Here is a 26,070-nt window from a genome sequence, read left to right as displayed (position 1 = left end):
AAAACAGACAGTAGAAACAGACCCACAGGTGATCCAGATATCCAAGTTCAAAGAAAAGGACTCTAAATGTGACACTTTTGTTGTTCAAAAAACAGAAAGAAAATTTATATCAATAGAATAGATTAAAATAAAGAATTTCACCAGAAAACTGGAAACTATAAAAAGAATCACCTGGCAATCTTCCAAGTGAATCATAATAAACATTTTAAAGAATGACAGCTTCCTTAATGGAGGAAAAATACAAAAGCTGGATCCCTGACTCTGCCTAGATCTAACTAAGAGAGCCTGGGGAAGTCACTGAACTTCTCTGAGCTGTGGTTTCCACATCTGTCAAACAGTAAAATGAGACCTACTCTATCTACTTCAGGGAATCAAGAATATAAAATTAAATAACATACATGAAAGCTCTTTATAAATCATTATACAAATGTAAGGCATCATTATTATAATAGGCTGGCATCGATTCAAAATACAGAGCTTCTGCTCTATCACCAGAGGTATTTTATGTCAATGACAAATGATTAGCGTGCCCTTGACTAATTAATGACCATATTGTTATAAAGGGGTTTGACCAGAGAAAGCTGAGAGGGATAATAATAAAATAGCCATCTCTCGGTTACATTGGGATTGATTATTCACTTTGTGGATTATCTCTGGACAGCTGAAATCCCAAACTGGCTTCTCCTACTGCTCAACGCAGTTTTGGATCACACCCTTCCGTTTCCCAGATGGTGCACGCTCATGGAATGCAGACTCATTCTGATGTGTGCCTGATGAAACAATCAACAAGGTAAATCTGAAGCAGAAACATCACAATGCCTTCCAAAGCCAACAGCAATAATGTTGGGACAGTTGGTTATTTCGATTCTCCACATCACTGCTCTTCTATTAGCATATGTAATGGAGAGTAATGTCTTGGCTTTCACAGGCAAAGGTGATGCAGTCCATTCACGACCAGTGGGACGTTTGAGCTTCCCTGGCATAAAAGACAGGCACTCTGCAAGCCTTTGGGGGAATAAAACTATTAGAAGGACAGGAACCTGGTCCAAACAGAGCTTTTACTCTTGCAAGGAAGATGGCATATGCCTGACCAATTATAACACAAGGTATTAGTGATTTATGTATTACAAGAGTAACAGAAATACAGAAATTTGTGCAAAAGCTGATTTGGTGTTGAGTTGATCACAGACTTTGGTGCCAAGGTGGCAACAGAATTTGACCTTGAAAGGCAGCAAAACTGGAAATGATCCGAGCAGAGGGAAGATTATGAGCAAAGACACAGCTGAAAAAATGCAGCATGGGTACAACAAATTCCGTTCGATGAAGGTGTCTATCAAGAAGATTTTTTTTTAAAAGAATGATATTTATGAAGCATTTCTTATGTGTCATGCATTTTATAATCATTTCCCAACTGGTCTCAGAAATGTTCCTCTGAAGTATTCATAGATATTATTCATCTCACTCTAGAGGTAAACTGAGACTCAAAAGTAAATTAATTTATTCAAGATCCATCAGCTGCCAAGTGGACAGCAGTGTTCAGGCTCAGGGTGGCTGAGTTCTAAAGCCCACATACCTGCTGCCTCTGAGAGCAGCATGTCTGACCCTCAGCCTGAATGGTGCTATCACACGTGGGGGACCTCCCACACAGAGCTCATGTGGAAGTTGTTCATATCGAGATAGTAATTACAGCCACAAAGTAGACAAGACAGCCCAGAAAGGGTGAAGGGAGAGTCAAGGGATCGGGGAAGAAGAAAAATCAGAAAAAAAAGATGAAGAAGTAGTTAGGAGTAGAAAAATAGGAAAGGCTGATGGAAACCAAGATCAAGAGAGAGCTTCAAAAAGCAAGAGGTCACCCAAACTGTAACTGCTGCATAGAGGTAAAGGAGGTTGAGAGGATGAAGACCAGGAAAACGCCCTTTGGCTGGCAGTCTTGAAAAGAATGATTTCAATGGAAAGAGAAGTGCATATGTCCAGGTTATGCATGCTGAATAGCTGACCTGACCCAGAGACAGGGACTGCAGCTGGAGCAGAGCTTTCAAAACTTTCCTGATGGCACAAAAGTCATCATCTGGGGGTACATGTTAAAAATATGAATTTCCAGGTGTCATCCTAGTCCCACTAATTGGAATCTCCAGGGAGGAGGGCCTGGGAAGGGCCCCAGAAGGTTCTTAAATCACCAGGACTTAGATTAATGTTTCTTAAACTTTAATGAACATGAGAATCCCCTTGGGGGGGCCTAACTTGTAGATACTGATTTTGTAGGTGTAGGGTAGAGTTTGAGATTATGCATTTTAACATAATCCCAGGTAATTTCATGTACAGGTATGAGAGTTGGAACGTAAAGAAGGCTGAGCACTGAAGAACTGATGCTTTCAAACTGCAGTACTGGAGAAGACTCTTGAGAGTCCCTTGGACAGGAAGATCAAAGCAGTCAATCCTAAAGGAAATCAACCCTGAATATTCATTGGAAGGACTGATGCTGAAGCCGAAGCTCCAACACTTTGGCCACCTGATGTGAAGAGCTGACTCAGTAGAAAAGACCCTGATGCTGGGAAAGATTGAGGGTAGAAGGAGAAGGGGGCAACGGAGGATGAGATGGTTGGATGGCATCATCGACTCAATGGACATGAATCCAAGCAAACTCCGGGAGATAGTGAAGGACAGGAAAGCCTGACGTGTTCTAGTCCCTGGGGTCACAAAGAGTTGGGCACAACTGAGGACTGAACAGCAACAATAGGTAACTTCAATGCTGCAGGCATGAGGATCATATTTTTAACGACAATGGACTGGACAAAAGCTTACTTATCCCAGAGAGGTAGGTGCCAGCACCTGGTTCTTCTTGGCACCCTTCGCGTTTTACCACCTGCAGACCGTGTTCCTGGCTCCTTCCCACACTCACCAACAGATGGCAGCAGATCTAAATGTCATCTTCCACAGAAGTGCAAGCTCAGAGATTCCATTCCATTCCATCTGCCTTCCTGTACAGCCTAAAAAGTATCCTTCATTCACTGGATCAGATGAGGACAGAGAAGCCTTCCCAGATGACTTGGGTACAGAGTGAGTGAGTTCTCCTTCTACTAGGCTCCTGTACCACATCCTGTCTGCACCCTTCATTGGGCACTTAAATGCTTTGTCCTCTTATGGTTATTAAGTTGTCTTACACTGCCATTCATTTTTCCACCTGTGTTAGTACTGTCTCCACCAGCCCTTGGAGGTCAGAAATCAAATAGAATCCTTTTTCTTCTTAACCTTGACTTACAGTTGTTTGTTCGTAATATTGAGTATGAATGAGAGAATGGATCAGTCATTAATTAAATCAGATGTACATACTATTTGTTCCACTTTTCTTTCTCCCAGAAAAAGGGGGAAAAAAAGGCTTACCAGAAAGTGTTAATGGTCTAGAAAAGTTTTGCACTTATTTGCAAAGTCTGTGTTCATGATTTATCCCTTAAGAATCTTCTAACACATCACCAGGGGAAACTTTTCCTAGCCTGGCACATGAACACTCAGGACTAGTGTTTATCAAGAGCAGGGTGTGAGGTCACAATGGCTTCATGTGGTGGCAGCTGGTCTACCAAGAGACATGCTGGCCTTTCAAAACCATTCTCCCATTTTCTATGGCTAGTGTACCATCGTTGGCCAATATGCCCCACAGATATAAAATTCAGTTTTCCAGGGACTTCCCTGGTTGTCCAGTAGCTAAGACTCCGAGTTCCTGATTCAGGCGGCCTGGGTTCAATCCCTGGTCAGGGAACTAGTTCCCACATGCCGCAATTAAAGATCCTGCATGCTGCAACTATGACCCACCGCAGCCAAATATATATATATATATAAAGATATATTTTTTTTTTTTTAAGTTTCCATTCTTAACAGGTAAAATATTTCAGCTGGTTAAGTCTTGTAGGTACTTCAATCATGTCATTTATTGTGGATTCACTAGACTATGCCTACTTTGCAAAATGGTATCTTTCTTTTTTGAGCAAACATTTTAGGCTGCTCAGTCCTAAAACTCTCCACACTGTTCTCTCCCTAGAAGATGGCCTGATCTCATGGGTGGGGATAACACTTACATGATCCCCCTATTACCTGTCTGTCCAAGACCTCTCTTCTGAGATCCACTATCTTATAACCATTTGACTGCCTGACATGCTGACTTGAATATCTTACAATTCCTGATCTCCCCTACCCTGCCAATCCCAAGGCTGCTCCTATTCCACTCTTCCCCTTCTTAATACATAACACCTCTGGATACTGAGCTGGTCAAGCTGGAAACTTGGTCATTCCTAACCCTCCAATCAACCTCCACATCTATCTACTACCAAGACTGGTCAATTCAACTTCAGATAGATCCATTTACTTCTCACCATCCCCACAGTCACCACCTAATATAAGCCAACATCATCTCTGGCCTAGGTTATTAAAACCCAAATCATTTTCTGAGCTTTCAAAAGACTTTTGAGCATTCATCTGTACCCTCAACAATTTACAGAGTACCCTCTCTGTGCTAGTCAATACTCTCAGAAGAGCACAGTAAGTTCACAGCCACAAAGAGACTTCCTTTGTGGCTCAGACAGTAAAGAATCCATCTGCCAGTGCAAGAGACCCAGGTTCGAGCCCTGGGTAGGGAAGATCCCCTGGAGAAGGAAATGGCAACCCAGTCCAGTATTCTTGTCTGGAAAATTCCATGGACAGATAAGACTAGCGGGCCACAGTCCATGGGGTCGCAAAGAATCGGATACAACTAAGCATACCCAGGTGATGATAAGTCATAAGCAAACCTGTTACAATACAGGTGTTCATAAGGCAAGATGACCTAGGAGAGTGTGAACAGTAAAAGGAGGGAGAGACGGTGCCAGGGCACACTTCCTGGGGAACGTGACATTTAAACTGGGTTTTAGAGAATGAGTCTGGATTCATCAGCCAGACACATGGACAAAATTCTTCTGAGTATGGTGACAGGTAAAGTATGACATGTTTAGGGGGTTTTCGGCAGAACAGAGTTAAGAGGGTAGATGGAGATGTGACTGGTGAGATGGGCAGGGACTAGATCACATGGGATGCTGCTATGGGCCAAACCGGGTTCCCCTAAAATCCATATGTTGAAACCTAATCCTCTGTACCTCAGATTGTAACTGTATTTCATGATACATTTTTTAAAGAGACCACTGAGTTACAGCGAGGTCATGAGGGCAGGTCTTAATTCAATCTGACTAGTGTCCTGGCAAGAAAAGGAAATATGAACACACAGAGAGACCCCAGAAGGGCATGTGCAGAGAGGAAACGCCACGTGAGAAAAGGATGAGAAGGTGGTTATTTGCAAGTCAAGGAGAATGGCCTCAGGAGAAACCATGACTGGCCAGCACCTTGACCTTGGATTTCCAGCTCCAGAACAGTGAGAAAATAATTATCTGTTGTTTAAGCCACTCAGTATTTTGGTACAGAAGCCCTAGCAAATGAATATGCACTCGAGTTTGAACCTGGAGGTAACAAGTGACTGGGGAAGTGTTTAAGCAGGGAAAACACTCTTCATCCAGGACTTCCCTGGTGGTCCAGTGGTTAAGAACTCATCTGCCAACGCAGGAGAGAGGGGTTTGATCCCTGGTTTGGGAAGATCCCGCATGCCGCAGGGCATCTAAACCCATATGCCACAGCAACTGAGCCCTGGCTCTAGAGCCAGTGTTTCACAACAAGAGAAACCACCTCAATGAGAAGAGAATAGCCCCCTGCTCACTGCAACTAGAGAAAACCTGCCTGCAGCAACGAAGCCCCAGCACAGCCAAAAATAATTTTTTTTTTTTAAAGAAAAGATTCTATTCATCCATCTCTCACTCCCCATAAGTAATGTGGACGCTGTGTCGGGAGCTAGTAGTACAGCTCAAAGAAGGCTTATCTACAGAAATGACACTTTACATAGAGATGAAAGAAATGGAGAGGAGGTCAAATTATGGTCTAGACAAAGTATGTGTGAGGCCCTAAGACAGGAAGGTGGGGGCCACATTCAAGAAACTGACCTTAGGCCAGCGTGCGCAGAGCTGGGCGAGACAGGAGAAAAGCTCTAAGAGATGCGGATGAAGGGGTCAAGGCCAGATCATGCAGGGCTTCACATGCCTCATAAGCAAGCATGTCTCTTCTCTGGAGAATTCTCCTGGGGGCCCAGGCCGACTCCCTGATGGGGATGGAAGCTGAGGCCATGGCCATCTTCCCTTCCACTGAGCAGCTGGGGGAAGCCCTCCCCGCCATCCGTCTGGCTGCCCATCGACTGCCAAGGTGACACCACCAAATGCATTTCTTCCCACCCAGGGCTCAGAGAGACACAGGATTTGCATTTCAATTTGACTTCTTTCCGATGATTCCAGCCAAAGCTTGGAAATCACTCCCCCTGTCATTCTCTCACCAGTTCTGTTTTCCTTTTTACCTCCCTCCACCCCACTGAGGGCTCTTTTTTTTCCTTGACATCCTGCTCTTCGATGCAGAGAAAAGTCATCCTTAACAGCAGTTTTATTGCCCGGTGATATTAACACAATGAAGGAAATCACTGCTAATTTTTATGAATTATCTCATCATCTGCAGCTAATTAACAGCTGCTGAAAGAGCAGGCATCCTGCCTCCCCTCGGAGACCCTTTACCTTGAGCATGCTTCCCAACAGCCCTACCCTTGCGGTCAAGGAGGGTCCTCTGCTGGAGATGAGCACTTCCCCTCCAGCAGCCCCCCTCCTCCATGCCCCACCCCCAGCCCCAACTCTGCACTTTCCAGCTTGCCCCAGCGAGAGGAGGCAGCAGTGGGGGGCTGACCAGTTACGCTCAGCCATCGCTGGGCCGCCTGTGATGCGATAATTTAAGCTAGCTGGAAACTTTATTAAAATCCAATCTAAGTGGGCCGCTGCTGCCCTGTTCTCATTACCCCCCTCTCCAAAATCAGGCCTTGGCCCCTGTGCCTCGCTGAATGTGTCCATAAAACTCAGTGAACAGGCAGCCAACAGCTAAATGGCACTTAATCAGGGGATAATCTAGACCCAGGTGGACGGTAAATACTGAGCGGGGCAGAAGGGAAACAACGGAGGAGGTGGGGGCACACTCGCATATGCTGCAGCCTCCAGAGAGAGGAGCTGCCCAGAGACAGAGCCCTGGGCGGGACAGCGCGGGGAACCATGGCCGGAGAAACGGGAGCCCAGAGCGGCCACGTGATCCTGGAGCATCCCACAGCTCGCAGGGCTGGGGCTCTCTCTCCCCCCAGGCTTCCGGCCTGAACCCCACTTCTCCAAGCACAGTCCTGCCCCCACCTGCATCTTCCCCATCCCTCTCTACTCTTCCTCCAACCACATCCCTTCCTGAGCCTATCTAAGGAGCCTCTCTTCAAGCGCCCTTGCATCTGGCCAAACCCCAGGCAGCCGCTGGTGATGTCTGCAGAGATGAAGGGAAGGGCACCGAGGGATGGAGTGAAAGGGCTGGAGGCCGGTCCACCCTACTGTGGGGCAGAGCCTCCCCAGGTGAGAGTCGGGCATCAGAGTCATGCCGGGCAGGGGGCCCCTGTGATGCCAGCCCGAGCACACAGTCCTCCTTCTAAAGGTCAAATGCTCCAACGGAGTGCCTGCTAGAATTGAAAAGGCCAGAGACTGCATGTCGAGTTATGGGGAGAGGAGGGGTGCAGGGAGGGTGCTCCCGGTCCGAGTCTCTTTCTACTCCTTTCTAAATTCTGAGACACTCAGCTGGCCAATACCTCCACTCCCACCAGAATGTTCCAGGCTCCTTGCTGTTCTGTCTCAGGATGAGTAACTTAGCTCATGTAGTCCCATTTCCTGCCCCAGGGTCCCCATTTTCAAAGTCACAGGGTATACAGTCCCAAGGGGCACAAACACCTTCTTCATGGCAGCCGGGGGTAAGACTTGAGTCATTCATTCATTCATTCCACCAATGTTTACTGAACACCTGCTATGAGCAAGGCTGAGAGGGGCGGTCTTGGCCTCCAGGGAAACCAACGCCTGAACAACTCTCATCTCTATGTGACATGAGCCGAAGGCTGGGGTGGAGCTGGCCACCCGCAGCGCACAGTGGAGCAGGGAAGGGCAGACAGCCCTGTTATGGAGAAGGAAAGCACAGTCATGGAAATTTTCTTAGAAGAAGAGCGAGGTTTTGAAGAAAATTCTGCAGGGGGAGTCAAGGTGAGGAGATAAGCAGATAAAGCAGATGGAGCAAAGGCCCAGGGATGAGAGACGCAGAGGTGCTCCGGGGCCCCAGTGTGTCTGGAGGGCAGGATGCCTGATGGCAAGTGTTCACGGGGCAGGGATGGAAATGGGGGCGTGATGATGAAGGCTGGGGCTGTCTGGATGGTCTGCAGCCCGCCTGCGAAGGCTTCAGGTGCCCCGGAAAGGCACTTCTTGAGCCTCCCCCCATTAGAGCCCTCCTTAGATATTGGGGGCGGGGGCGTGGAGATGCTACGGCTTCCAATCCTTGGGCACCAGGGCCCAGAAGTGCCCTGGCCCCCACCACCTCCACCTTCAGATGCCCTGGCGGCCTCACCCTGAGGCTTGGGCAAGGAAGCAGAGGAAGCTTTACTCAACATCTTGAACCTCCCACTTCCCGCCCAAACCCAGTGGTCCACTCCAGGTGGTCCCCCGTGGCCCTGGGCACAGCATGCCCTGGAGACTGCTGGCAGTGCATCCTAAGCACCCCAGGAGAGCACAGGGGAAGTCAAGAACTCCAGTCTCTGTACTCTTTCCAGGCCTCAGGGACACGATTTCCATTCTCTTCATGGACTGTTTACTCAAAAAGTTAAGCTTAGGCAAAAGAGGGAACTTCCCCCATGGCTCAGCAGGTAAAGAATCCGCCTGCAACGCAGGAGACACAGGAGACGTGGATTTGATTCCTGGATTGGGAAGATCCCCTGGAGGAGGAAATGGCAACCCACTCCAATATTCTTGCCTAAAAAACCCATGGACAGAGGAGCCTGGCAGGATATAGTCCAAAGGATCGCAAAGGGTTGGACATGACTGAGGGACTGAGCACATACGCAAGAGGAGAGAACACTGGTTTTGAAGTAGGGCAGGGCAGTAATAATGAGTGTATGCTCTCCAGAGGCAGACAGGGTGTGGGTTTGAATGCTGGTTCCAGCCTCATACCAGCTGTGTGATCCTGGGTAACTTATTTACTCTCTGAGCCTCAGCTTTCTCATCTGTAAAATGGACATGATGGCAGAATTAAGTGATTTTGAACAGCATAGTCCCTGATACATAACCAAATATTTAATAATGTTATTATTATTTTAAGGCTAGATATTTCTGACTCCAAAAGTCCCAACTCTTACTCTCTTACTTTACACTCTTCTTTCCCTTTTAGAGTGTCCTCTCCAACTCTCATCTCCACTCCCTCTATTTCAAAGGATTGTTCACCCTTTAAAAAAAAATACTCCTGGGACTTCCTGTAGTACAGTGGTGAAGACTCAGTGATTCCACTGCAGGGGGTGTGGGTTTGATCCCTGGTCAGGGAACCAAGATGCTGCATCCTATGCAATGTGGACAATAATAATAATAATTTAAAAACACTCCTGGCAGAGCCTGTCACCTGGTCACCAGTCAAGCCACCTTCACTCTCCTTCCCCTGGGGCACTGTGCTGATCTTACAAGGCAGGGACCCTCTGGGCCCCTCTCCTTGGCACCTTCCTGGGAGAGAAGCACCAGATACATTTAACAGGGCAGGATAAATAGCAATAATAATATATGTTCAGCCATTAGCCACATAAGTAATCAAAGATCACTGCCATATGATTCCTGGTTAAACATCATTTGGAATCTAATAAATAGGCAGCTATAAATAAAGGCAACGAGCAGATTCGTCCCCTCCGAGCAGCGCAGCCTCTGCTCTTATTTTTAGCCTAAAGGTGCCTTCAGCGCTACTCGTGTGGTTCAATTTTAAGTTAATTTCTCTCTCTCCAATGTCTGCAAAGGAAACCTGCAAGGGCAGGAGGGGGCAACGAGGGGGGCTCAGGCTTGGCGTCTGCCTTCTGCTTCTCTAAAGAAATTAAGGAACTTCCATCTGCCAATGCAGGGTAGACGGGTTCAATCCCTGGTCTGGGAAGAATTCACATGCCCTGGGGCAACTGAGCTCGGGTACTGCAAACTCCTGAGCCTATGTGCCGCAACTACCGAAGCCCTCGAGCCTACAGCCCGTGCTCCACAGCACAAGAAGCCACTGCAGTGAGAGAGTACACCCCTGCCTGCCGCAAACAAAGAAAGCTGCACATGGGAATGAAGACCCAGTGCAGCCAAAAAGAGAGAGAGAGAGAAAGAAATCCAAGTGGCCTAGGGGTCTTGGGTAGACCTCCTTCATGGTCACCTTCTTCCCACTCCTCCCAGGGGTTCCTCGAAGGGAGTACAGTGGGTACAAGAATGAGAAGCACCTAGTGTGACAGACAGAGCACAGGTTTGGGGCCAAAGAAGTCTGGGTTCAAATCCAGGGTCTTCTATGTTCCGCATGGGGGACCTCAATCCCTCCAAGCCTTGGATTCTATACCTGCAGACCAGGCATCATCCAACCCACCTCTGAAGACTGTTGCAAAACCTAAATTATATAATTTATAGTCAGTGATGGGCACATATTAGATGCTCAGTGCACATGAATGTCATTCCAGCCCCTGGATACAGTCCTTGAAAGTGATGGGCCGCCGTCCTTTCATTAGATGGAAACAGGTGACATGTCAAGAAGGCAAAAAGCCCAAAGTGCCGACGACCATTGCTTAACTCTGGAACTAGCCCGTTAGCACTCAAGGCCTTTCTGCTTTATGCTACCCTGGAGTTCCTTCATGTCTGAGTCTTGCCTTTTCATATTAGAACCTTAACAACAAAATACCCTGTTCCCAGTATTTCCCACAGAGCCTCAGCCCACTGCAGGGCACTATCAGTGTTAAATAAGGACCAAGAGAAACAAGCTGGATCAGCCTTAAAGCCCAGGTTTCCTAACTCCTGACCCATGGCAGTATCTTCTAATATCACATGCTTTCCTAAAACACCAGAGGATCTGTCCCTTTCTGGAAGGATGACAAGCAGAGTAAGAGAAAGTCTGCTGAGACTCTGGGGGGACATAATTCTTTCCTGGCCCCATGGCAGGAAATAAACACATCACTCCAAGCCAAGCCCAGCAGAGCCCACGTGACGCGGCCTCAGATAACACTCTACTTGGAGGTTACTCCTTTGGAACCCTGACACGTTAAATCACCGTGATGAAGAGCTTCCCGTTACACAGTCCCTTTGTGACTCTCTCTCTCTCCTGTGGCACAGTCTCAGTGACAGTCATGTGGCTGTCCTGCCGGGTTCCCTCTGCCCATCGAGGAAACGCATCCACTTCAGGGCTCTGGGCTATCTGGTTCTCATGCAGAATGGTTGACCATAACAGGAGTCAGGCAACAGGGTCACGGGTTGGCCTGGGGCCAGTTTCCAAGCACAAGTGTGGTCCCCTGCACACAGCTCTGCTCATGAGAAAGCTTTCAAGAGGCTCAGGCTCCTATCTTGGAAGCTATCCAAACAGAAGAACAGAATAATGGCCCCCAAAGATGTCCATGTCCTAATCCCCAGAGTCTCCCACCGTGTTACTTTCCAGGGCAGAACAGACTCTGCAGATGTCATTAAGGTTCCAGACCTTGAGATGGGGAGATTATCCTGGATCATCTCAGCATGCTCAGTATAATCTGGTGAGTTCTTAAAATTGGAGAACATTTCCTTGGCTGAGGTCAGGGAGCTGTGATGTGAGAATGAAGTGACCCAGAACTTTGAGAATGGAAGAAGGGGGCCATGAGCCAAGGCATGCAGCACTCGGGAAGCTGGGAACAGGCTCTGCTGACAGCCAGTAATAAAACAAGAACCTTGATTTTGTGACTGCAAGGAATTGAATTCTGCCAACAATCAAAATGAGCAGGAAATGAATTCTCCCCTAGAGCCTCCAAGAAGGATCACAGTCCTGCTGACATCTTAGTTTTAGCTCAGCCTGACTTCTGACCATAAATTAATACACTTGTCTGGATTGAGCCACTGAGTTTGTGGTAATTTGTGATGGCAGCAGGAGAAAGCTATAGTAATAATAACTATGGTAGAACTACTTTCAATAACTACTATTTATTGAACTACTAACTATCAGGCACTGTGCTATCCATTTTGGATACATTATCATACATAAATCTCAGTATATAGGGTGTATATAACTACCCCATTATCTAGTAGAAAACAGAGGCTAAATAATTTGCCCAAGGTCACACGCTAATTCAATTTCAAGTTTGTATGTCAATAAAGCCCAATTCCATTTAACAGCCCTGCAATGCCACCCAGAATTACGCCTGCCATAATGTTGGGCAAACTACTGTTTTTTTAAAGAAACAAAAGAAAGGGAATTAATATTGTCTAAATATTACTAGATGCTACAAACCATGGATGGTACATATGATATTACATATCTCTTTTCATTTAATATGATAACCTCCTCCTATGGGAAAGCATTATCTCCAGCTTACAGATGGGAAACTGAGCATGAAAAAGGTTGAATAATTTGCCTAAAGGAACATGGTTAGTAACAGAGAGTCACACCCATAGATTTTTAATTCGAGGCTGCCTTGTCCATGATGCTGAGGATATGAAGACGTGAATGTGAACCCCAAGCTCCCCGAGATGAACATACTTATGACTTCATGGTAAGACAGGCACTGAATCAAGATCCAAAATGAAGCCTGCCAAACTGTCATCACAAGCCGACAGCAACAGCCCCCTGCCCACCCCCCAGGAGCGGTCCTGCCCAGAGGCCAGTATTACTCTCTGGTAGATAATTCCTGGGCTTCCCTTGTGGCTCAGCTGGTAAGATAATTCCTGGGCAGACAAGGAAGAAGTTGACTAAATATAGGGAGTGCTCCAACGGGGGTGAATCCACAGATACTTATATTGACTTACATGCTATTTCATCTCCACCAACTCCACTCATTTCCATTTTAAATTCCTTTAGCACTCAAGGTTTTCCCAACTGGCTCTAAAAGGGAAATTGACATTAAAGGTAAAGGTCCCTTTATGTTCAGAAACCCCAAAGGCTCCAGGAAGAGCAGGGAGTGTCCCCACGATGGCCTTCAGAAAGCTCCCTGCTTCCCTGTCCGCTGGCCTGGGGCTTCCTGATGGCTGCCCAGAGGTGCAGGGCCACCCACCGCCACTATGCTCCCCAACAGGCTGGGGTTGGTGCCTTTCTGGCAAGCCCTTAGCAGAGCTTCCTGTGGAGGTCCCCAGGGCTATCTACCTCCCTCTCCTGTCATCTCGGGGAAAATCCCTGTTCTTTCACCTGTGAGCTGAAAGCTCAAAGTCTCATGTTGTTAGATCCCTGGCACTGGGGGAAATTTATGAGTGTTGCCAGCAAAGTGGCATTCCCTCCCCTGCCTGTGTCACTGCCTGCTTGAAAGACCATGTTCTATAAAGGACGGAAAAGCACATCTTGGAAGAAACCACAGGGGTGACACAACTTGGGGAACCTCCCAGCACTTGCCTCCTTAACACAGATATCTTCAGACACAGGGCAACGTGCCGCCAGCTTTCAAAGAGCATCGGCTCTGGGGTCAAGAGCAAAGCCAGCCTGAGAGGAGCCGGGGCGGGGGAGGGGGCACGCCTCGCACAGACATAGGTGGAGACCTAGATGGGCTTTTTTTTTTTTTTAACTGAAACACTGGTCAGTGCTTGGGTCTGACCAGGGGCTCTGAACCTGGAGACCAGACCCCATCAGGCTGGAGCACATGTGGGTGGTGGACAGGGAGTAGATGAGGGGAGTGCCTGTCTCTGATTTGGAGACCACATCCCACCTGGAAAGGAGAAAAGAGAAAACCCATATTCAGAGGGCAGTGACCAGCATGATGAGTAGAATCCAGATATTGAAACGGAAGCAACCATCAGAGGCACTCATGATGAATCTTTGAAAGAAAGGAGCTGCTGGGGGCTGTGAAATGACAGGGCTTCAGATCTGAGAGACGCCGTCGGCGGGAAGAGCACTAGGCCTGCTCTGTCAGCTCCTGAGAGACAGGCAGAGCTCACAGAGACAGACTGTGGCTCAACAGATAGGAAAACTGATCATCAGAGCTCTTCAAAAGTGGAATGGGTTACCCTGGGGTTCCCTGGCCACCATCAAGATTCTGTGACTCTGAGGACAAGCAGACAGGCTGGGTCCAGCACTGGAATAATCTGTGGCAAACAAAAGGCAGGTACCCTGGTCAAAACTGGCAGCTTCAGGAAAGAGCTGGGAGCGGGTGGCTGGATCCTAGCTGGGAGGCTGGGTCCCGATTCAGGTCCCCAGACTCTAGGAAGACTGAGGCAAGCAAGGCCTGGCCACAGTCCCTGGGGGAAGCTCAGACACAGTCAAAATATGAGAGTGAGGTTTCAGAATTGATGACGAGACAGAAACTTGAGCCCTGCAGCAGCCGCACAGCTGGGAGAGGACTCTTAGTCAACAGCTCAGTGTTTGGATCTGAGGGACAAAGTAGGACCAGCAGCCAAGATTGGTTTTGATGCTGAGTCATTAACCTGCTGGCTTGGACTTCCTCAGTGGGATGGAGATTGGCCCCGGGACTTACGGTTTGCTGCAGGGGTCAGAGAACGGGGGGACAGGAAGCCAGCAGGGTCACTGCACTGTCCTTGTTTAGAGGAATGCTTGTTTAGAAGTGCTTTGCGAGTGGGACCATCTGCCTTCCAACAGCTTTCAAATTTGAAGCTCCTCAGGGACCTCCCTCAGGTCTGCATTGCTCACTCATTCAGTAGACATTTAGTGAGCACCTTCTGTGTACCCTGGAGGAGGAAACGGCAACCCACTTCAGTATTCTTGCCTGGAAAATTCCACGGACAGAGAAGCCTGGTGGGCTACAGTTCATGGGGTCACAAAGAGTCGGACAAGATTGATGAGCTAGGCAAGCTTCTGTGTACCAGGCACTGCCTTATATGCCAGGGAAACAGCAGAGAACAGAACAAAGGGCTTCAGTTGATGGGAAGATGCATAATAAACAGATAGGACCCAGTTTCTCAGATGGTGACAAGTGCTATTAAAAAAAAAAAAAGCAAGGAAGAGAGAGAAAGAGAAATGGTGGGCAGGGCATGACCTATAGGAAATGAGAGCACAAACCACATGCACACATCTAGGTGAAGATTATCCTAGGCATAGAGGAAGCCAAGGAAGCCAGGGGGTGGAGGCTCGTATGGAGTGAGCAAGAGACAGAGGGTAAGGAATGAGGGGGAAAAGTAACAGAACAAGGGGGCAGATCGTGGAGGATACCAAGGGAGGGACCCCAGAAGGACTCTTTCTTTTCCTCTGATTTGAGATGAGAAGGCATTGAAGGAGCTGAGCAGAGGGCTGACATGATCCAGCTTATATTTTAAAAGAATCATCCTTGCTGCCATCCTGAGAAACAAAAGTGACAGGGCAAGAGAGAAGCAGAGAAAGCAGTAGGAAAGCTTTGCAGTGATCCAGGGAGACTACTATCTTGGAACATGAAAGCCACAGCAGAGGTGGCCAGAAGGGGCTGGGTTCTGGAAGGTGCAGCAGACAGGATCTGCTGAAGGGGAGCATATGGGATATCAGAGAAAGATGGAATCAGGCATGACTCCAAGGGTTGGGACCTAAGTCCAAAGAGATAGGATGCCATCACCATATATGAAATGGAGGAGATGGTATGAGAAGCAGGCTTGAAGGGGAACATCCACAGCTCAAGTTTGGACACATCGAGTTTGAGTTTCTCTTAGACCTCCAAGAGGGGATGTGGAGTAGGCATATAAGTCTGAAGTTATGCGGAGACGTCAGAATTGGAGATGACATTGCAGAGTTGTAGCATCAAAAGCTGCTGGATGAGATCACTAGGCAGTGGGTGGAAAGAGAAGAGGTCTAAGGACAGAACCCTGGGGCACATATGTATTCAGAGGTTGGAGACAGGAGAAGGAAATAGCAAAAGAGACTGGGAGCTAGTGAGGGAGGGTAAGAACCAAGAAGGAGTGTGACCCAGAAGCCAAGAGAAAGAAGCGTTTCCAGGAAGAGGGAGTGAATGCTGCAGGTGAAATGAGTCCTGGAGACAGGGGATTGGATGAGGCCATGGAGGCACCGTGGGTGGGAGTGAAAATCTGATGGGAGAGAGTCCTAAGGATTAGGTAAGAGAGGAGAAGAAATGGAGACAGCTTTGCATGAGAATTCTTTTGCAGTTTCTCTGCAATGGGAAGAAGAGAAATGGAGTTTCGCTGAAGAAGGATGTGGGGCTAAGGGAGGTTTTTAAGATGGGCAATCACTCAGATCCCCTAGCCAGTAGTGGGGACCATTACCTCAGGGGAAAATGCCCACGACACTGGAAAGGTAAAGAAGATAGAATCCAGCCTCTCAGGACGCTCTTAAGTTTGTGGGACAGATGGAATTCAAATAAGGTTTTTAAAATGTTTGCGAAACAGGCAGGGTGGACCAATGTCATCAGTGCAAGGCATGCGTGATGCGGTCAGCATGCATACCTCTTGCGCTCTGAGAATTCTAGAAGAGCTTCCCAAACTGGGTGCAGATTCTTGGCTCTTAGAAATACCTGAATTTAAAGCAGGATTTAGGAAAGGGGAAGGAAGATACAGCACTTGATGGAGGAGTGGAGAAGGATGCTCCAGGCAGGGGAAGGTCAAGAGATGGACACAGGGTGGCCTAACAGGGCCATTCCCAGTAACAGGCATCTCTTTCCAGCACTTAATACATGCCTGACACTTTTCTAAGTGCTCTGTAGGTAGTGGTAGTAGTAGTTTAGTCACTAAGTCGTGTCCAACTCTTGCAATCCCATGGACTGTAGCCCACCAGGCTCCTGTCCATGGGATTTCCCAGGCAACAATACTGGGTTGTCAATTCCTTCTCCAGGGGCTCTTCCTGCATCTCCTGCATTGCAGGTGGGTTCTTTACCAACTGAGCCACCAGGGAACTCATTGAATTCTCATAAACATATGAGGAAGCAACTACTGTCATCCATGCCATACTGAAGAAATTGAAGCACCAAGAAACTGAGTTGTCTCCCAAAGTCACACAACTAGTAAACGGTGGTGCTCACATCCAAACCCAGGTTAGAGCCCAGGATCCAGCATCCAGCTCTACTTTATGCTGGAGGCTTCCCAGGCCAACCCCAGTGCCATGTGGAACACAGCAGGCTCCATGGTGTCCAGTGAGCTTGGAATGGCCATGGAAGGCACCCGGTGAGTCAGGAGAGAGTGGGCTGAGGGGGGAGGGAAATACGTAAGAGACCCTCTCAAGGGCTGCATCAGGTGCTCACCCACCCCAGTTAGGTTGGCTTTCCTCCTGAATCTAGCATGGTGGCGACGCCTCCTGGCCGGGGTTTGGATAAGGTCCCCCTTCATCACCCATCTGCTGAGGCCGGACTCGATGAGCAGGCTCCTCCCTCTGGACCACGCCCCTCATCGATGTGGGCTAAAGGGGTTCCGGAGCTGCCACGAGCTTATCGGCCCCTAACCCAGCTCAATGGGAAGAAACACACACCAAAAAGATACAGAATGGCTGCTGGGTGACCAGGCATGCCTGCAGCCCTTGTCCAGCCGATATGGTATGCGTGCCCCCGCATCCAGACTAATGAGAGCTAAGTGTGACCGCTGTCTCGCCTGCAGCTGAGCCGCGAGGCTGTGAGTGGGATTCGTGCCTCCCGCCCACTCGGGCTCGCACACACCCAGGCACTTGGTTGAGAGCTGGCAGCGGCCACCGCCATCACCCGCGCATCTCTGACTCCTCAGCAGTGGCCACGGGGAGAAAAGAAACGTCCAGGCAGGGCTACACCAACCGAGCAAGCAGAACTAGTAGGGCTTCCCTTCTTATCCTGCTTAAGCAACTGTGGCCGAATGGGGTCATGGCTTAAATCGGGCAGATGGCTGCCTCCATTCTAAGCTCTGGTGAGTGGCTGTTAATGAGAACACAATGATAATGGGCTGCCTCCCTCATAGTATGAGAACAGACCAAAGGCTGCAGTATTCTAGCACAGTATCCCAGCTTGGAAAGGGTCCTAAAGGTAAGAGGTCCAGCCCCCGCTCCACCCCCCCGCCCCCATGATGCTGAAATCTCTGTCCAGCCCAGCTGTGGCCATCTCCAGCTGTGAGGACCTCAGCATCAGAACCCATCCCATCTGTTGGATAAGCATTTTTCTACACCAAACCCAAATCTCTCTCCATGATTTCCACCTCCCCCTGAAACAACACATTCCCCCCACACCCTCCCGCCAAAATAGAGCTAATGACTCAGTCCCCATCCCAAGACTCTTGTAAACCACTTTGCAGGGCTGGAGACAGGTTTTTGAAATTCTGACAAAATATCACCATGCCAGTTCTCTCAAATCATGTATGTCTCTGCCAGGTAGGGCTTCCTCTGGCAGAGCAGCAGATAGTGTGGGTCATCGCGTAGGGGCCATATGAGACCCTGGGGAAACCAGGCCCTTCAAGCACCCGTGAACATAGGAAGGCATGCACCAAAATTATTTGGAAATCAGCTCTATGATGCATGGCTTTGAGTTAGGAAAAAATAACCCCCTCCCTTGTCTCTAATACCACTGCCACTGGGGCCTTTCTGAGTTTCCTTCCGGAGATTCATCCTGATACGCTTAAGAAAACACGATGTTTCCTGCCATCACCGGCCTGTTTGCTTTAGTCAGTCTGATTTCTTAAGGTCTTAGGTGTTGGCACGCTGGCCCTTGTGGCTTTCAGTCTTACCCATAGAGAATGTACAGTCAGAGGGGAGGATGGGATAAATTCGGAGAGTACAACTGACATATATACACTACCCTGTGTACATAGACAGCAAGTGGGAAGCTTCTGCAGAGCACAGGGAGCTCAGCTCAGTGCTCTGTGATGACCTAAAGAGGTGGGATGGAGCAGGGTGGGAGGGAGGCTCGAGAGGGAGGAGATGTATGTACACATGCAGCTGATTCACTTTGTTGTACAGTAGAAACTAATAGAACATTGTAAAATAATCATACCCCAATTAAAAAAAAATGTACTGCGGGACTTTCCTGCAGGTTCAGTGGTTAGGACTCCGAGCTTCCACTGCAGGGGGCATAGGTTCAACCCTTGGTCAGGGAACTAAGATCCTGCATGCCACTCAACCAAAAAAAAAAAAGAGAGAAGAGAGAGAACACACTAACAGGTTATTCAGGACTCTGCCACCTAGGCTGCCCTCCAACTTGACTCAAGAGGTCCCCTTTGTCCCCGCCCAGATGTCCTCCCCTCTCTTTCCTTTGGAGGCTACCACTCCGCTGCATGAGAGCTGGGCAAGCCACAGACTCCGTGAGCCTCAGACTCCTCTTCTACGAGATGTGTCTACTTCTATCTACCTGGCAGGTTGTTGGGGAAACTGAATTAACACATGTCAGCCACCTGACGTGAAATGCCGACTCATTGGAAAAGACCCTGATGATGGGGAAGATTGAAGATAAAAGGAGAAGAAGGTGACAGAGGATAAGATGGTTGACTAGCATCACTGACTCAAGGACACGGACTTGGGCAAACCACAGGAGATGGTAAGGGACAGGGGGGCCTGGTGTGCTGCAGTCCATGGCTCACAAAGAGTCGGACACAACCTAGGGCCTGAACCAAAACAACAAAGAGCGTGTTATACAGCGTAAATCGTGGCATCGATGTCACCAGGCAGTTGGGAGTCAGGAGTCCTGGCACTGCCACAGTGGCCTTTGCCAACTTGCTCTGCCTTATGGGGACCCCAGTTTGTCTTATCTGTAAAATGGAGCATCTAGGCCTAATGCATCCCTTGCTTCCTCGGTGCAAGAGACTATGGCCAGAGGCTGCAGCTCACAGATGGGCTCTGGAAAGCTTGAGAGAGAGGATACACGTCCTGACAGTATCCAATGCAGTGCTCCTGGCGGAAGACCAAGCCACAAGCAAAGACAGAGGACGCTGCAAGGCACTCTGGCCTGGAATACCTTTATAACCAAGCCTCCTTCATCCCTCTGAAGAGGCAGGGGTAGCAGGGGTGGGAAGGAAGGAGAGGAGAGACAGCCCCGAGCGAGCACGCATGCGGGCAGACGCTCTAAAGGACTGCTTTCAGCAAAATAGTTGCTCTCCTAAATACATATTTTGGACACTTAGGGTTAAATAAAATTGGTTGACATTTCTGAGCACTGACCAACATCTGGGAGAAGAGAGATTAGAAAACTGACAGGTCAGTTCAAGATTCAAAACTCATCGTTAGATAATTCATCCAGCAGTTCCTAAGCACCTTTCATGGGCCAGGCACTGTGCTAGACTCAGGAACACAGACATAATAACAAAGACCCTGATCCCCTAAGGTGGTCATTAGGGGAGGGATTTGTGTCCCAGAAAGCTTTGTCCATGGATTCTCTCTCTAGATGACAGATGAAGGAGAAAGCCATCAATTTGTATTTGTCCCTAATGTGAAAGACCAACTGATTGGGTGACTCAATTGGGAAAAGAGATGAAGAGTTACACGCTGATCAAAATTTCATAAATCAAATCACATGATCACATCACATATTATGCAGGGAAGCCCACTACTCAAAAAGCCCCATGCTATGTCCTCTGAAAGACACAGCATTCCACTGGTATATTTGTTTCTTAGTGGGGTCACTAAGAGTCGGACACGACTGAGCGACTTCACTTTCACTTTTCACTTTCATGCATTGGAGAAGGAAATGGCAACCCACTCCAGTGTTCTTGCCTAGAGAATCCCAGGGACGGGGGCGCCTGGTGGGCTGCCGTCTGTGGGGTTGCACAGAGTCGGACACGACTAAAGCGACTTAGCAGCAGCAGCAGCACCAGTGTCCGATATATTTAACACACAGCAGAACAGGGTAAGAAAACTGGTGCATTTTATTCCCCTGCTTACCTCCCCCAATTCTCTTATTATCTTCATCTTCATAACATCTGAATGTTCTGTGTTAAACATTCTCTCTGCAGGACTTGGAGCTCATTGAGGGAAACCAATTCAGTGAAAAATGGGAATTGTAAAGTGCTTGGGGTCCTAGTAAGACAGAGTGTCGAATAAATCCAAGCTCTTGCTGCTCGACCTCACAGGGAAACCTTAAACAAGAGATTCAACTGCTACAATAACCTGTTGATGTCTGGCGCCACCCACACTGAGCAGAACTCTGTACCACCCTGATCGAGCCTCTCAGATCCCCAGGCCTCAGTTTCCTCATCTGTCTGATGGACTTTGGGCCCTTAGGAAATTATTTGGGAGTTAAAAACAAAAAAAGAGTGAGAGCCTATAAAAGCAATAATGATTCCATCTTTCAATCCCTTTACCAGATAGAACACAATACATTTTATGTGACTGCTGTGATAATGGAATATCCCCAATGTCTCCAGGGCTGTAGAGCTGCAGTAGAGCAAAGCGGAAAGAGAAGCTTTGGAGACAGACAGGTTTGCATTTCAGTCTCTCTGTGACCTTAGTTATTTAAGCTCCCTGAGCCTCTGTTTCTTCATCTATAACTTTGGATCATTAATTCTGACGTGAAGATTGCCTGAAATATGTGAAACACCCAGCACAGTACCTGGAAGAAAGTGAGGTCTTTCCAAGTGGGAATTATTATGGGGATTATTATTATTTAGCACCATATCCTCAGTTGTTGGCACACAGCAATCAATAAATACTTGCTGAGTGGACTCATGAATGAATAGGTGAATCCCTATTTTTACCATTACAGCTAACACTTGCCTTAGAACTCAATCAGGATCTCCAGTCCATTCCTCTTCTCTCTTTTAAGTAAGACAGATAGATGAACATTTTCTCTTTCTCCTCTTTCTCCTTTTTTTTCTACTTCCTCCAATAAGTCTACCTCTTTAAGCACAGGGAAAAGCTGACTCATTGGAAAAGACCCTGACGCTGGGAAAGAGCAAGGGCAAGAGGAGAAGGGGATGACAGAGGATGAGATGGTTGGATGGCATCACTGATTCAATGGATTTGAGTTTGAGCAAGCTCAGGGAGATAATGAAAGACAGGGAAGCCTGGCGTGCTGCAGTTCATGGGGTCGTGAAGAGCTGGACACGACTTAGCGACTGAACAACAACAACAAAGGCTGGAAGAAACTAAAACAATGATGCGGAGTATGTTTTGAGGGAACCACATCTTGCAAGGATCACAAACCCATCCACCTACCCCTTCACTGAGCTTGTGTGACACACTTGCACACATCAAGTGTGAGGGCCTGTGTCACGTTGTCCATCTCCCTTGGAAGCCAAACTCTGGTGGGAAAATGCCATAATAATCAGAGTACAACCCAGTGAATGATGGAACAGGGGAATGGGAGAATGGTTGGGCAAAGATGATCTAACCCTAGGAAGGACAGGAAAATATTGGGAAAGGAGTCTGAGGAGGAAGGGCTATTTACACCAGTGATATTGGTGGTGCAAAAGGGGGAGAAGGAGGAGGGGAGGGGAGAGGAGGAGCTGGAGAAGTCGCTTTTTTTTTCCAGGCAGAGAAAATGGAATGCAAGGAAGAGATCTTCAGGCCCAGAAGAGGAATGAGAAAATCCCAGAGTAAACCTCCCTAGTATATGGCATATTCACTTAACAGTGAGTAGTCGTGTGGCTAACATAAGTGACCAGGGAAGGAGTAACAGACGGCTAGCGGGAAAGCCTCACATTCATTCAGCTGACAAATACTGAGTTCCTAATGAGTCTGGGGGCAAGATTTGCTAATATCAGAAACGGGATGGGAGGAAACGAAGAGACAAGGACCTTCACCTGCTGTTGAAGGTGACTCTGCTTCCCCAGTGGCTTAGGGAGCCCACTGGTGGGCAATGGAGGGGACACTGCAAGAGGAGTCAGGAGACCAGGCCCTAGGACTGACTGCCACCAGCTCCGCCCCCATGAGCCCTGTGACCTTGGCCAAACCGCCACCCCTGTGGGTCTCCCTCCCCATCTGCAAAATGAGCAGGTTGGAAAATGGGATCTGCAGAATCCTTTGTGGCTTTAAGATATAATGATGATCCCTTTAAGTAATGGAGGGCTCTAGAGATGGGGAGGGGAGGTCTTCTCAAGGCATTTATTAACTTGTGGCTCCCACAGTCATCACTCAGAGGACCCAGAGGGACAGAAGCAAAATCAAAAGACATTTCCAGAAGATAGATGACTGAAGCGGGCTGACAGATGTGTGAGAGTTTGGGGAATTTATGCGGGCAGCTTCACCATCATAAATAAAATCCCTTTCTCTTACCCAAAACCTCATTGGGTCGGGGCGGGGGGGTAAACACCGGACCCTGTAATAGACAATTTGGCTGTATCTCCCGCCCCGTGCCTCACTTGAATGAAAAACAGCAGTCCCAAGGCAGGGTAATGGGCTCGGCGCCTCTTTACAAGCATCCATATTGTCACCAGCCGTCAAGCGGGGCTGGAGATGGAGCAGGCGGGACCATTTATCTCCGAGATCCCTGGTCTCTTCATTCAGTCTCACTCTCACAGCCATCTACATTGAGTCTGGGGGTTTGGGAGGAACTCCAGAAGAATCAAATGTGGGGAGAGTGACCCCTGGGAAAAGGGAAGGAGCAGCAGCCCCTCCCTTTTCCAAGAGGCTCTGGAGGCCTTGGGGGACCTGGCGCCATCAACACTGGTCCAGACCATCGGTGCAGAAGGCTGCCTGCTGCTCAGCTACTTGCGTTTTCCTGACCTACTTCTCTCCTCATCCCTGCCCTACTCCAGATCCCCTCCGGAGTCCGAGTAATTAGCACCTTTTCATCCATAAAGCTCCTGGCTCCCAGGATAACCAAGGAGACAGCAAAACAAGCCCGGGCATTGCTGTTTTGGTTTTTCTTTACTTTTCTCTCTCTTTGTTGACTTCACTCAGCTTCCTGGACTCTGCAGGAGATCAGGCTCGGTCTGACCTTGTCCACCAGCAGGGCCCCTGGCTGGAAATCAGCTGGACATGGCCTGGCATGAACCACAACCAGCACCAGCAGAGCGGACGGAACTGGACAAGCATCTTTCCAAGTGTGGGGATGGGAGCACAGGGGTCCCTTGGAAGCTCTCCCCCGTCGCACAGCAGGCCAGACAGGGATCTGTCAGCTTCACTTTCTGCTTTCCCTCCGAGGGAACAAGTGTCAAGAGAGCCAAGGCCGCAAGGCGCTACTGATTCCGGCTCAGTCTCTTTCCGCTTCCCATTAGCGACAAATGGAAATTGATGGGTTACCGCTTCATCCACTCATTTAGAGGAGAAGAAAACCTCACAGCAAACGCTGAATAACTGGAGGCATCTTATAAATTAAGCATCTTAAGGATATGAACCGTTTTGCATTGCTGCTAAGCAGAATTAAATTAGGTTTTGAAGTTTCAGTAGAAGTGAATGGGGAAGAGGGAGGAAAGGGTTTGTTTTTAATTCCTTTTTTCAAGTGTGCAGGGTGGTGAGCCAAGGGCAGGATGAGGGGAAGGACTGAGTCACTGGTCCTCATTTCTGATTCCAATTAGCTGTCTCTGGCATATCCATGGAGAAATATGTCTGTGTGCCCACGACACAGCATGGAGCAACTTGGGGGCCTCAAACTTAGGCTCTGTGATGCCTGGCCTGGCCAGAGCCTCCTGACCATCCATCACCACCATCATGCCAATGTCTGGGACCTTAGAACCAGTCCTAACTGCACTAGAGGAGTTCAGGAGCTTTAGGCCAAGTCCCTGGGATTCTATATCATAGTCTTCATTCTAAAACAGCCTCTAACCCTTTCAGGTTCAAGTTTAGGATCTCGGATCCTGCCTTGTGCATAGTATCCACTTTCGCCATCCCCACCCCAGTCTAGACAGAGAGGCCTCAGGTGGGCACCTGCCCAGATAACCTACTTGGTGTTTAGGTGCTTCTAAGGCTGTTGCTTGGCCTTGCCCAGGGGTCCTGCTGTTGGACTGGTCTTCTTGTGACCAACACACCTGCCTGGATTCCTCACTGCTGTGCCCCAGCTACCTGTCCACACTGACTCCCTTCCCCATATACAAGTACACAACCCAGTCCCCAACATCCCACATCTGTCCCAAGCCATCAGCTGACCACACAGTGTCTGCTGGACCGGACTATCTGTCTCTGCAGCTGGAGCGTGTTCTCAATACCCAGATCACCAGTGCTCCACTGGTGGAGCAATGCCTGCAGTTAAGCAGCTTTGCTCAGTCTTGGAGGTGTTGAAGGGTAGGGGAGGCAGTTGATTTTTCAGGCATTTCTGAACCCTGGAAAGAGCCAAGCCTTCTGTCAGGCACAGGGGTGCTGATGGACCATCAATAGCAGTGCCTGCCTATAACTAGAAGGAGCACCCCCACAGCAGCAAGGGCAAGGGACAGAGCGGGTGGACATATGTCCCTGAAGTGGCCCGTTCTTCCTTCCCACAACCGGGCTAGGGCAAGCAGACACCAAGGCCTTGCCAAGCAGCCAGGTCAGGGGCACCAAGAACACTTCATCTGAACACAGCCTCCAGGAAGACTTCTGGGATTGATCAGAGGAGAGAAGAGATGAGCTGTGCTCTGCTCTCTAGCCCTGGATTTGGAAGCCCCCCAGCCATTCCCACCCTGAGTCCATCACAGGCTGCAAGAGACACTTATCAGAATCTTTAGTTTCATCACAAGAGGAGCCAGGCAGCTTGAGCAGATCATAGCTGTGGGCCTGTCGGCTGCCCCACCACTGCCACCCCTGCCCCAGCCAAACTCAGGAGGGCAGTGCAGGGTCAGATGTGCCTGGCAGACACCTGGGTGTAGGAGGGGCATCGCCCAGGGCTGGGCTGCCCCCAGGGTGCCACAGGGGCAGCGCTTACCGATCCTCAGGGAGTGTGGACTGCAGGCGACCATCACGAGCCACGTGGGAAGCAGCACCAAAGGCGCCCAGACGCGGGGCATCTTCTATAAATCCTCATGGAGCCCTCCGCTGGTCTGGGCATGACATAACTCTGCGGGGGAGGGGGAGAAGTGCGTGAGTCCCCGTGCTGGGAGCCACCCCTCCAGCACAGCAGCCTCCCCGAGTGGACAGCCTCAGTGAGGAGGACTGACGCTCCCTCCCCGAACCCCTGTGCCTGTGGGGGAGCTCCAGGCCTGCTCCAGGCCTTTGCCTTCCCCGCTCTGCCCAGGCTCACAGAAG

The 26,070-nt window shown here is 48.9% G+C and overlaps 1 protein-coding gene across 1 annotated transcript in view; it reads right to left on the bottom strand.

Annotated features, from left to right (window-relative positions):
* The window catches only part of GRIK4 (glutamate receptor, ionotropic, kainate 4), a 315,486-nt gene extending 289,617 nt beyond the window's left edge, over nt 1-25,869 (bottom strand). Inside the window, exon 1 of the mRNA XM_010830486.1 lies at nt 25,751-25,869. Coding sequence (XP_010828788.1) covers nt 25,751-25,832 — 82 coding nt within the window. The 5' untranslated portion in view covers nt 25,833-25,869. The remainder of the gene's footprint in view (nt 1-25,750) is intronic.
* Between the last annotated feature and the right edge of the window lie 201 nt (nt 25,870-26,070).

Source organism: Bison bison, unplaced genomic scaffold (assembly GCF_000754665.1).
Source record: "Bison bison bison isolate TAMUID 2011002044 unplaced genomic scaffold, Bison_UMD1.0 scf7180017864518, whole genome shotgun sequence".
In the NCBI taxonomy this organism is placed as follows: domain Eukaryota; kingdom Metazoa; phylum Chordata; class Mammalia; order Artiodactyla; family Bovidae; genus Bison; species Bison bison.
The sequence above is the reverse complement of the archived record's forward strand: the minus strand, read 5'-3'. Positions and strand labels throughout refer to the sequence as shown.